This window comes from Erigeron canadensis, chromosome 6 (genome assembly GCF_010389155.1).
Source record: "Erigeron canadensis isolate Cc75 chromosome 6, C_canadensis_v1, whole genome shotgun sequence".
In the NCBI taxonomy this organism is placed as follows: domain Eukaryota; kingdom Viridiplantae; phylum Streptophyta; class Magnoliopsida; order Asterales; family Asteraceae; genus Erigeron; species Erigeron canadensis.
In genome coordinates this window covers 41115484-41128181 of record NC_057766.1, presented here as the reverse complement: position 1 = coordinate 41128181, position 12698 = coordinate 41115484, and the positions used below count along the sequence as shown (strand labels likewise).

The window sequence follows — 12698 nt, the reverse complement described above, 5'->3', positions numbered from 1 at the left end:
TCAAAGGTGCATCATATTATAATTTAACAAGTGGTATCAAAGCCAAGTTGTTGAAGAAGAGATGTCCGAGTTCCAGGCTATCGGTGGTGTAAAGAAGTTGGGAAATTCCAACTATAACTCGTGGTCAACATGTATGAGTTCTTACCTTCTTGGGCAAGATCTCTGGGACGTTATAGATGGAGAAAACACCAAGGAACCCAGGATTGACACCAACAATGCTATACACAAGTGGCGTGTGAAGTCAGGCAAGGCGTTGTTTATTATCAAAACAACCATAGATGAAGAGTTGCTGGAGCACATAAGAGATTTCACCACACCCAAGGAAGCTTGGGACGCACTAAAGACTTTATTCTCAAAGAAAAACGATTCAAAGTTGCAGCTGCTTGAGAATGAATTGTTGTCTATATCACAGAGGGATCTTACGATTCCTCAATATTTCCATAAAGTCAAATCGTTGTGCAGGGAGATTGGAGAATTGGATGCTGAATCAAAGATTGCTGATCCTCGTATCAAAAGGATCATTATCCATGGTCTAAGACCAGAATTCAGATCCTATGCGGGTGCTATCCAAGGGTGGCCAACTCAACCTTCGTTGGTTGAGTTTGAGAATCTTTTGGCAAGTGAAGAATCCTTAGCCAAGCAAATGGGAAACATGTCGATTGGATCGACATCTAAGAACGAAGATGAAGTTCTCTATGCGAAGAAGGGCAAAGCCAAGTCTAGATAAAACAACAAACATCGGGGATCTAGCGGATACAACGACAGATACAAACGTTCTGATCAAAGTGAAAAGAAGCATGCTGATTCAGATCGAGGGGAACGACCTGATGATCAAAAAACTTATGGGAAGAAACCTTCCTTTAGGTGTTATAAATGTGGATACAAGGGTCACATAGCAAGAAACTGTCGAGTGAAGGTCAATGAAGAAGGGAATACAGTCACAGTGGATCAAGAGGATGGTTGGGATGTCGAGGCTCTTGTAGCTCAAACTGAAGACGTAGTCGCTTTTATAGCAACTACAGAAAAGAAGAAAAACAGTTTGGATGAATGGATCGTGGATTCGGGTGCATCAAATCATTTAACCGGAGAAAAGGACCGGCTTCAGAACCCAATCAAATATGGTGGCAGCAGGGTAGTGGTGATTGCAGATAATTCGAAACACCCCATTGCTCACATTGGTGATGTGGTGTTTCCATCGAGCAGAAATAAGAGAGAATTAACTCTACGAGATGTTTATCATGTACCTGGAGTGAAGAAAAATCTAATCTCAGTCCTACAAATGACTGATGATGGTTTGTATGTTTTACTTGGTCCAAAGGATGTCATAGTGTTCCAAGAACTTGAGACTCCATCAACACCTATACTCCAAGGTCGCAAAACGGAGACGGTGTATGTTCTCAATGTTGAGTCACCATATGTAGAGAAGACAAAGGGAAAGTAGTCGGCTGAGTTGTGGCACCAAAGATTGGGGCATATAGGGTTTGACAAATTGGGATTAATTATGAAGAAGGGCTCAGTTAAAGGTCTGCCCAATCTCGAGGTAAACAAAAATATTGTGTGTACAGATTGCCAATACGGTAAGGCTACCCAATTGTCCTTCAAATCGTCAAAGCACCGATCTACTACACCATTGCAACTCATTCACTCTGATGTATTTGGCCCGATCAAGCAATCGTCGATGCAAGGTATGAAGTTTATGGTTACATTCATCGATGATTTTTCTCGCTTTGTTTGGATTTATTTCATGAAAGAGAAAAGCGAAGTGTTCTCAAAATTCAGAGAATTTGAGATTGATTCTGAGTTGATGACTGGTCGTAAAATAAAGTGTTTACGTTCCGATAATGGGGGAGAATATTTATCCCATGAATTCAGTAACTATCTTAAGCTGAAGAGGAAACGGGATTTCCGAACGGAAGAATCGACACCTCGGAGAGGTGACTAAAGCGAAGTGTTCTCAAAATTCAGAGAATTTGAGATTGATTCTGAGTTGATGACTGGTCGTAAAATAAAGTGTTTACGTTCCGATAATGGGGGAGAATATTTATCCCATGAATTCAGTAACTATCTTAAGCTGAAGAGGAAACGGGATTTCCGAACGGAAGAATCGACACCTCGGAGAGGTGACTAAAGCGAAGTGTTCTCAAAATTCAGAGAATTTGAGATTGATTCTGAGTTGATGACTGGTCGCAAAATAAAGTGTTTACGTTCCGATAATGGGGGAGAATATTTATCCCATGAATTCAGTAACTATCTTAAGCTGAAGAGGATACGAAGGCAACTGACTTATCTCCCTAGCAAAACGGGATTTCCGAACGGAAGAATCGACACCTCGGAGAGGTGACTAAGAGTTTTGTGCATGACAAGAATATGCCTGGTAGATTTTGGGCTGAAGCAATGCGAGCCGCTTGTTATGTAATCAATCGAGTGCCTTCACAAAATCTCGATTATGTTTCACCATATGAAAAGTTAACGACAACCAAGCCCAATGTAAGTTATCTACGTGTATTTGGTTGTGTATGTTACGTTTTTGTACCTGCTCATCTCCGTCACAAGATGGAGAGAAAGGCCATTCGGTGTGTGTTTGTAGGGTACGATCAGCAGAGGAAAGGTTGGCGTTGTTGTGATCCTAATAGTGGGAAGGTCTATGTATCAAGGAATGTAGTCTTTGATGAACAATTATCCTGGTGGTCCCCTGAAAGTCAAGTACTCCCCGACACTAATCAACTCAAGGAGGATCTTAAAAACTCAGAAGTTACTTTGGGTTTTAACAAAGGTGACCTGTATGTTGAAGATGTTCTGGTAGATCAAGATGATGGGGAGCAAAGGGATACAAACCGTGAAACCGACAAACAAGTTGAATTTGGTCCAAGAAGATCAGAAAGGGTACGCAAACCTAATGCAAAATATGCTAATGTTGCTATTGTTGAGGATGTTTGGGCAGAACCAAGCACATATGAAGAAGCTTGTGTGAAACAAGAATGGCAGGAAGCAATGGAGAAGGAGATGTTTGCCTTGCATCAGAATGAAAGGTGGGAATTGGTTCCAAAACCCGTTGATGTAGAGCCGGTTAGCTGCAAGTGGGTGTATAAACTTAAGAAGAAAGCTGATGGATCTGTGGAACGGTTTAAGGCAAGATTGGTAGCTCGTGGTTTTTCTCAAGAATATGGTGTCAATTTTGAAGAAACATTCAGTCCAGTGGCTAAGTTGACGACAATTCGGGTTTTGTTAGCTGTAGCGGTAAGTAAAGGATGGAAATTGGCACAAATGGATGTCAATAATGCATTCCTTTATGGTGAGCTTGATCATGTGATTTACATGGATCAACCGAGTGGTTTTGAAAACAAGGAACACCCTGAATATGTTTGCAAATTGAAGAAAGCTATCTACGGGTTAAAGCAATCACCGAGAGCTTGGTTCGGTAAGATTGCTGAATTTTTAGAGTTAAATGGTTTTATTTTAACTCATGTAGATGCCAGTTTATTTGTCAAGAAAATAGGCAACAAAGTTGTGATAGTGTTGGCTTATGTGGATGATTTAATCATTACTGGAGATGTAGAGGAAGAGATTACTCAACTCAAAGCAAATTTATGTGTTCGCTTTCGTATGAAGGATTTGGGCAAGCTCGATAGGTTTCTTGGTTTGGAGCTGTCATATAAGGAAGACGGTATAGTCTTGCATCAAGAAAAGTATGCAACTGACATGCTTCACAAATTTGGCATGATCTCGTGTAAGGCCGCATTAACACCTGTTGACAGTGGAATGAAGCTGTATTCAAGTATTGGAAGGGAGCTCAAAGACCCAACAGTCTATAGAAAGATGGTGGGCAGTTTGATATATCTCACGCTTACTAGGCCGGATATATCATTTGCTGTTGGAGTTTTAAGTCGTTTCATGCAAGACCCTCGAAAGCCGCATTACATAGCAATTCAACGTGTACTTCGATATGTAAAAGGCACAGTGAATAAGGGAATAATGTTCAAGAGGGAGCAAAATCCTATGTTAACGGGTATGTGTGATGCAGATTATGCAGGTGATCTAAATGAAAGGTGATCAACAACCGGATATGTGTTTATGTATGGATCGAGTCCTATCTCGTGGTGCAGCAAAAGACAAACAACAGTATCTCTTTCAACGACGGAGGCAGAGTATAGAGCAGCAGCTATGGCTGCCCAAGAATGCATGTGGCTGGTCCAGTTGTTCAAGGATTTGAATCAACCTGTTTCATATGGTATCAAGTTGTTGTGTGATAATCAATCTGCCATTAAGCTGGCTGAAAACCCAGTCTTTCACGCTCGATCGAAGCATATTGAGGTGCATTATCATTTCATCAGAGAAAAAGTTTTAAAGGGAGAGATTGAAATGAAATGGGTTGAGACTAACAAGCAAGTTGCTGATATGTTTACAAAGTCTCTCTCAAAGGCAAAGCTACTGGAATTTTGCAGCAAGATTGGATGTGTTTGAAGTGAAGATTGAGAGGGAGTGTTAAAATTTGCAACTTCACTTTTGCCAGCTAGATTCAAGATTTGCACGTGTGTGCATTTACCTATTTTAGTTATATTTATCTTTTTATTAGATTAAGTTTATCTTCTCATATTTTGCACGTTAGAGTTTGTGACGGTCCACGAATGCACAACTTATGTTTTAATTAAGTATACAAGAAAGAAAGTAAGTAAGCAAGTAAGTAACAAGAACAATGTAAAGTTCAATTGCAATACATCAATGCAAGGATAATCATATGTATCATTTATTAAACGATGAATACATGGTTGATCTTACACTTGACTTACAAGAATACAAAAGAACATAGATAATTGCTAAGTCTAAATAGACAAGAAAAACTTAGACAATTTCAAGTGACACACACTTTTAAGATGGCCAGACGCCCTTCAAACAATGTGGCTGTGTTGCTTTATATAGGGAAAGACTTGGGGCAACACAGCCTGCTTTGATTGTGACTTGATGGTGGTTGTCGACTTTCAATTGGCTCATGGTACTTGAATCATGTGCCTATTGTCTTCTATACCAAATCGGGTAAGAGAGAGAGAGAACCCTTGCTTAGGTCCCAACATGTACATTTGCCATTAAGGGCAAATTACAGTTGGTTACCCACCACGTGACCTTTTTGTCTTCATGTAGTTTGAATATTTCCCGCCATGACAAACTTAGGTCAGCATGCATCTCGCTGAAGACGTCTCTTCATCTGCTGATGACTTGTTAGAGACTTGCTGACGACGTGTGTCAGCCAGCAAGTCTTCTTCAGCGAGTCCCAAACTTAACAGTTTGTTACTTACTTAGCCTTTGTTTACCGAGTCTTTAGGAAGTAGGACGTTGGAATAATGGCAGTAGTGGCCCTGGTTTTCAGCTTAGTTTTGCTTATTTATTCACTTCTGTATTCGTATTTTTAATCAATCAGAAAATTGAGTGTTTCATCTTTTTTGGGTGACACTAGTTGCGTTGTAGACGTTTAATAAATCAAGATCTGGTTGTAGAAGTCATTAAGAAAAGCTCATGAACAACGGTGGCAATATCTATTCGATCTTGTGGAGAATCGGAAGAGCATGTTACTCCAATTTTTATCAATGAGATCAAACTCCTTTCATGTACATTCTCATCTAGGAGTACTGGATCGATGATCTGAAGCACAGAACCATCGTTCAAGGCGCTTCTAGCATAGGAATGCAGTCCTAGCCCTTCTTCAAACATTGGATCAACAGGTTTCTTTCATGTCAACATCTCTAATAATAGAATCCCAAAGATATATATGTCACCACTCGTCGAGACTTCATTTCCAAGTCCGTATTCTGCAATTAGCTAGGTAGAGTTAACTATACAAAGGTAGATACAAAATAAAACAAACAAAATTGTTACTATCCAACTAGTCATTAGTTTACCTGGAGGTGCATACCCCACGGTTCCTCTGATAACACTTGCGCTACTCTCGTTTGTACTAGAAACTTCTTCCAGAGAAAGAATTTTCGCGAGCCCAAAATCTCCAACATGTGCAACCATATCAACATCCAACAAAATGTTGTTTGGTTTCAAATCACAATGAACAACAATAGACCCACAACGACAATGTAGATATTCAAGCGCAAATGCCACATCTTTGATTATGCTAATTCTTTGAGCAAGATTGAGCATATGTTGTATTGAATACAACCAACTCTCAAGACTCCCATTTGTCATGAACTCGTACCCCAAAGCTTTGAAATCATTGCCTTGGTAATCAAGACTTGAACAAGAAGTTATGACCTTCAGAAGGTTGCGATGGCGAATATTTCTCAAGGCATCACACTCGGCCATAAAACTCTTGGAACCTCCCCTGCGTTGAAGGTTTAGTACTTTGATCGCCACAATCAAGCCATTTTCATTGATAACTCCTTTGTAAACTGAAGCGAAACTACCTGTACCAATCAAATTTTCTGAAGAGAACCCTTCTGTTGCTTTGAATAGTCTTCCATATGATATCTTCTCGAAAGATTTGTTTAATACTAAATCAGATCTTTTATCTCTCTTCCCTTTTATACATAGGTTAAAGAAAACAAATGACAGCACGGCTAAACCTAGAATGGTGATTGGCAATGAAATTCCTAGCACAACACGAACGGAAGGCTTTTTACTTGGTTTGGAATAGCTAGTTTTACATTTGGTAAGGTGAAGCTCAGGTATTCCCCCCACACAGTCTAGTGTTCCCCTTGATAGATATTGCACTTGTGTTGGCAAAAACACCTAAAATAGGTACCTCCCCCTCAAAGTTATTATAAGCAATATCTAAACGTTCCAATGGAGTTTGTTGCAAATATGTTGGAATGCTTCCAGAAAAGTTATTTCGTGACATGTCAACATGATCAAGGCCTTTTAGTGAACTAATTAAATGCTTCGGGAATTGATCCATAAAAGAGATTACCTGAAAGATTTAAGGTTTGAAGGTTGATGCAGCCACTAATAGTACTTGGAATTTCACCCGTGAAACGATTCTCGGAAAAATCAAGTAATCCTGTGACTTTGAGGTTTCCAATCTCTTGTGGAAGAAGTCCAGACAGATTGTTTTGGCTCAGATATAGTCCTATAGAGAGTGAATAAAGCTGAAATAGTTCTTTGGGTAAACTTCTGCTTAGGTTATTTTCAAAAAGGACCAAAACTATCATACTTTTGCAACTTCCTATAGTTGAGGGTATTGTGCCTTCCAATCTGTTTTCACTTAAAGCTAATTTAGTTACACGTGACAGATTTCCTATAGATCTTGGAATAACCCCTGAGAAATGGCTATCATCAAGATACAAGATTTGCAAGCTTTGAAGCTTGCCGATGCTTTCAGGAATTATGCCAGTGAAACTATTTGAACCAAGAGCAAGAGTAGTTAAACCTAACAAATTGCCTATAGATGAAGGGAGACTTCCTGTAATATAGTTTGAACTCATTGATAAATAATACAATTTGGATGAGAAGTTCCCAACTAAATTCGGTAACACTCCACCTAATTGGCCGCCTTCGAGCTCCAACAACTCCAAATTGCTGCAATTGGACAAAGAGTCAAAAAATGTCAGGCGATCAAGATTCGTACTTTGAAAACTGTTGGGAGCAAGAATTACTCTAGTAAGATTTTGGAGTTTCTGAAAATCAATATCTATTTTCCCTGTGAAATAATTTTGGGCAACATCAATGAATTCCAACTTTGAACAATTTGATATGGAGGGTGGAAGGACTCCACTGAAGTTATTGAAAGATAATCCTAGATGGTTGAGATGGGGCTGCCTAAAACATAAGTTGGACGGTAGAGTGCCATAAAGTTGATTTCCTGGAAAACTTAGAATTTCTAGCATTGAAAAGTTAAAAAGAAACAAAGGAAATGCACCAACAAGGTCCATTTCACCAAGGCCTAACTGTCGCAGGTTTTTTAGTTGACTCAAGGAATCAGGAATGATCCCTCCTAATCGACAATGAGTAAAAGCGAGTGTTTGGAGAGATGTGACATTGCCAATGGATGGTGGAATCCCACCAGTGAGGTTGTTATTGGCGAAAGATAAAAAACTTATAATTAAATGAGAACTAAAAGTATCTGGAATTTTCCCAGACAGCTTATTGAGTTGTAAGTTAACGTACGATAGCCTAGGCCAGGTTGACATGTTGGCTGGGATTTCCCCAGTCAATGAATTATTGGCAAGGGATAATTCCTGCAATCGATATAAATAACTAAATTCGGGAGGTATACTTCCATGAATTTGGTTATTGGCAAGGGCCAGAGAACCGAGAAAGCTGAGGTTACCAAGATAAGGAGATAGAGAACCAACTAAACCGTTGTCTCGTAGATATAAACTTGTAACTCTTTGGTGGCGACGACCACATGTCACTCCTTTCCACTCGCACATAGGCAGAGAATCATTCCAAGATAGGAAAACACCTTGAGTGTCATCTGGAAACTGTGATTTGAATTCTAGTAATGCCTGGCGATCTGAAGCGGCACTAGAACCAAAGACGACCCCATTCATACGTACCATGATAAGAGCAACAACTATGAGTAGTGCTTCTTTAATAAAAAATGAGAATAGGCGCAGCATTATTGTAGAGTACTACAGATGTTGAATATATATTTGAGAGGAAAAATAAGGAGGAGCTAGCTAATTGCTTGCCAAGACTACTTTGATAGAAAGATAACTAGCTAGCTTGCTCAAGTAATTTGGCTAGAAACTCTATCTATATATATTCATATAAGGAACAGATCCGCTCATAATCATCGATCTAGTTATTTATTATACCGGGATGGTGCACATATTATTTAATTAGTAACTCATGCATGTCCATCCATTTGTTTTAGTCAAATAGACATAAAACTAATATTGCAACGTACAATTTGTCAAATATTTGATCCACTTGCAATGCAAAGCCACCTATATGATGGTGACTTCAATAATACAATTGAATGGATATAATGTAAGGTTTTTCACTATGTTTTTCATTTTCTTTTTATAAACAACTTTTTGTTTCGTTAGATTTTATTATTTATCTTGGTGAATTACTCACGAATTACAGCATGTATAGACGTATAGTATATACTAGATTTTAGACTCGTGTCCAACACTGGACACGGAATTTACGATATTAACAATATTATATCTTCATACATTTAAGTCATAAAAGCTTACAATTTAAAAAAAAACACGGTTTTAAGTGTTATATTTTGCAAGTTGTAGTACAATAATCATAGGTTCCTCACTGTCATTATTAGCCTAGACATATTGATGGAATTGTTTGTCGTAGTCATTTCACATGGCACATGCTATATATAATAATTTCTCCATTATAATATATTTTAAAACAGATGTACTCATAATATAATATTATTAGAAAAAATAATTAAGAATTAAAATATAAACATATTTGTGATCCCGAACTTGACATTCAAGTATATGTATTTAATCATGATGCACGTTCATAACACGCATATATTTATTTTCAATCACTTGTTCTATGATAATATGATAATAATTAGGATTGTTTTTATATTTTTTTAATAACAATTAGGACGCTTCTAATATTTGTTAATAAGTCATTAGGTTTTCAAATAAATATATTTTTTTAGAAAATATTTCATATGTTAAATTTTTTTTATTTAATTAAATGATTGTAAATTTTAAAAAAATTTCTCAAGTTGATGACTAAAAATAATTATAATTAAAGTATTCAGGGATAAAAATTGTAAATTATTGTTGGAAAACAAAAAAGTGTAAATTAATGAGACTTTTTTTACAAATTAATATAAATATTAGAGTAAATTACACTTTTCGTCCCCGAAGTTGGCACGTTTTTCACTTTTCGTCCCTTAAGTGAAAAAATTACAATTTTAACCTTAAAGTTGGCAGATTTTTTCAATCATCGTCCCTCGCCAAACGTCGTTAAGTTTCAGCCATTAAGTCGGACACGTTTAACACATGTGAGGGACTGAAACTGCAAAAAATGATAAGTTCAAGGACGAAAACTGAAATTTACTTTTCTGTTCTCATCATCTTCTTTTTCTCCGGTTGACTTTCGTCAGAAAATTCGCCAGAAAACTTAAAATGCCGATATCCCACTCGTTTTTTCGAACTAAACCACGGAACCACCACCAAACTTCTCAAAATTAATTTTCGCACGAATCCTAACAAAAAGATTTCAGATTCAACACTTGCCGGAAAACTCAAAATACCCATAACATGGATTTTGAGCAATATTTCTGTACGATTTAGCTTGTTCCAAGAATGCAATATTTCTGTTTTCGCAAATAAGTCCATGTTGGATTAGGTGTACGTGCTCCTCACTAAGACACCAATGGTGTGCCTCAATTATTATTCCATAAGCTTTGCACCAAAAAGAAAAGTACAAAATGGGGAGAGCCCTTCATGTGAGTTCGGTTTTTGTCAATGAGGCAAAGACATAAGATCGAAAAATTAGAAATATATATCAAGAGGAAACAAAGAATGACAAAAGGACCATGAGGCCTGACAAGCCCCTGCAACTTAAATATTTCAGATCAAAAATTCCGATCATCGTCACCTGATTCTTAATTTATGTAATAGAAGTTCAAAGCAATTTACAGTTCGTCATTTGGTTGATTATAGCTCTTGTTCTATATTTTGTATAGAAACTTTAAATCCGTTGTTCGTGAAATCCTTACGTCGAAATCTCATTCTGAAAGTTGTTACAAGTTTACTATTGATTCATCTAGTATTGTGTTAAGTTTCATAGCGATTTGCTACCTTTCATTTTTGGCGATTTAGTTAGATGTTAGTTTCATCGTAAGGTTTTCGATATAGTTTACTGGTCAATCGTTAAGGTTATTAAGTTGTTACAATAGTTAGATTAGTAGATTGAGGTACAAAGAATTCGGGTGTGACAACCGATTCATTGGATCTCGTTTCGGTTATAAGTTATTCGCACTCAAATTTGCCAGTTCGTACAAGTTCCATGCTAGTTTGTTGATTTTTTTGGTCAACTGGGTCTTGGTTACAATTTCATTTACGATGCTTTTCATTTACATTTCATGAAATATCGGCATTTTAAGATTTTTTTTTTTTTTGGTTAGGATTCGTGCGTAAATTAATTTAGAGAAGTTTGGTGGTGGTTTTGTGATCTAATTTGAAGAAACGAGTGAGATATCGGCATTTTAAGTTTTTCGGCGAATTTTTCGACGAAAGTCAGGCGGAGAAGATGAAGACGATGACAACAGAAAAGTAAATTTCAGTTTTCGTCCCTGAACTTGTCATTTTTTGCAGTTTCAGTCCCTCACGTGTGTTGCACATGTCTGACTTAACGGTTGAAACTTAACGACGTTTGGCAAGGGACGATGATTGAAAAAATCTGCCAACTTTAAGGTCAAAATTGTAATTTTTTCACTTAAGGGACCAAAAGTGAAAAACGTGTCAACTTTAAGGACGAAAAATGTAATTTACTCTAAATATTAATATAATAATATATTTGGATAATGACTATTAGGATTTTTAATTTGTAGTTTATCTAAATGATGACATCATCAAAAGTCAATTTGATGAAATCGAACGATGTGATTGGTTAATTAGTCATTAGTTCAAGTGTCTTATAGTATATATTAAGATTAAGATAGATATGTTTGGCAGAAAACTTTTAAGAGTTTCAGACTTTAAGGTTTTAAAAAAAGCTACTATTACATAAAAAAAAAATCCATATTAATTAGTAAGGAGAGCTTCAAGCTTTTAGTTTGGAGCTTCAAAACTCAACGCTAATGTAGGAGATTTAGCTATTTAGGGGAGACTACTAGGGGAACTTAAAGTGTGTGAGAGATGGTGGGATTGGCCGATTTGGACAAGAATGGGACTCCTTGTCCAACTCCAACGTGAACTTTTTTTCGGCTAATTTATGAAAGATATATAATTTATAAACTTGTGATGATTATGAAGATGATGATGATTGATATAGATAAAAGGAGAAAGAAAGATAAAAAAGAAAGCATGAATCAATAAATTTATGAAAAAATAAAATAAAACTTACATTGTTATTTTAGGTTATCAGATCAATATTTGGTCAACCATATAAAAGTTAGAAAAGTATGTGGGTGATATATATAGCATGGTACCCGCGCGTTGCAGTGGATACCATTAACAAGGTGTCTAATGTAGTGATTATCGAAAACAGTATAAATGGGTCATCACAACTTTCAAATATAAGGGATAGTTATCTTTTTGTGGGGAGGGGTATTTTTGACAATTTCTCCCGTGTAACTTTCGAAATTTTATTAAGAAGTATAAATATAGATGTAAATGGAAAAAAGTACATTGTCATTCAGATCCAGTCTCTAAACCCATAAATCAATTATAGTTAAGAAAATCAAACAATATAAAATGTATCTATGTTTAAAATTATGCATATTACTCACAAGACTTTCTGTGAGTAATTATATGAAATCGGAAAGCTTTTTTTTTTATAATACGAGCATGGTACCCGTACAATGCGGTGGTGGTGGGGAAGACAATCTGGTGGTGGCGTTGATAAGGTTTTACTTTGCTAGAGACGAAAATGGTTGAAGGACATAGTTGGTATATCACGTGAGAGGGTGCTTAGCAAGGAAGATTATTTAAGGGCATTTTTGTCTTATCAGGTTCTTAATTAAGTTAAGAGAGAAATCCAGTTTGCTTTATAGGGTATTATAGATATTAAACGAATTATAGGGCTCTGCCTATTTTTATAAT

The 12698-nt window shown here is 36.8% G+C and overlaps 2 protein-coding genes across 2 annotated transcripts; both read right to left on the bottom strand.

The window, feature by feature from the left end:
- Positions 1 to 5433: 5433 nt before the first annotated feature.
- On the bottom strand, positions 5434 to 6446 carry LOC122605869 (probable LRR receptor-like serine/threonine-protein kinase At3g47570). The gene is made up of 3 exons (XM_043778829.1): positions 6405 to 6446; positions 5892 to 6322; positions 5434 to 5801 (listed from the first exon to the last, which is right to left on the bottom strand). The coding sequence occupies exons 2-3, from the start codon at positions 6301 to 6303 to the stop codon at positions 5722 to 5724; spliced, it is 492 nt and encodes a 163-aa protein (XP_043634764.1). The 5' UTR covers positions 6304 to 6322; positions 6405 to 6446; the 3' UTR covers positions 5434 to 5721.
- Positions 6447 to 6866: 420 nt separating this feature from the next.
- On the bottom strand, positions 6867 to 8558 carry LOC122604908 (putative receptor-like protein kinase At3g47110). Its single transcript, XM_043777767.1, has 2 exons — positions 7856 to 8558; positions 6867 to 7636 (listed from the first exon to the last, which is right to left on the bottom strand). Exons 1-2 carry the CDS (start codon positions 8556 to 8558, stop codon positions 6867 to 6869), a joined length of 1473 nt encoding a protein of 490 aa, XP_043633702.1.
- Between the last annotated feature and the right edge of the window lie 4140 nt (positions 8559 to 12698).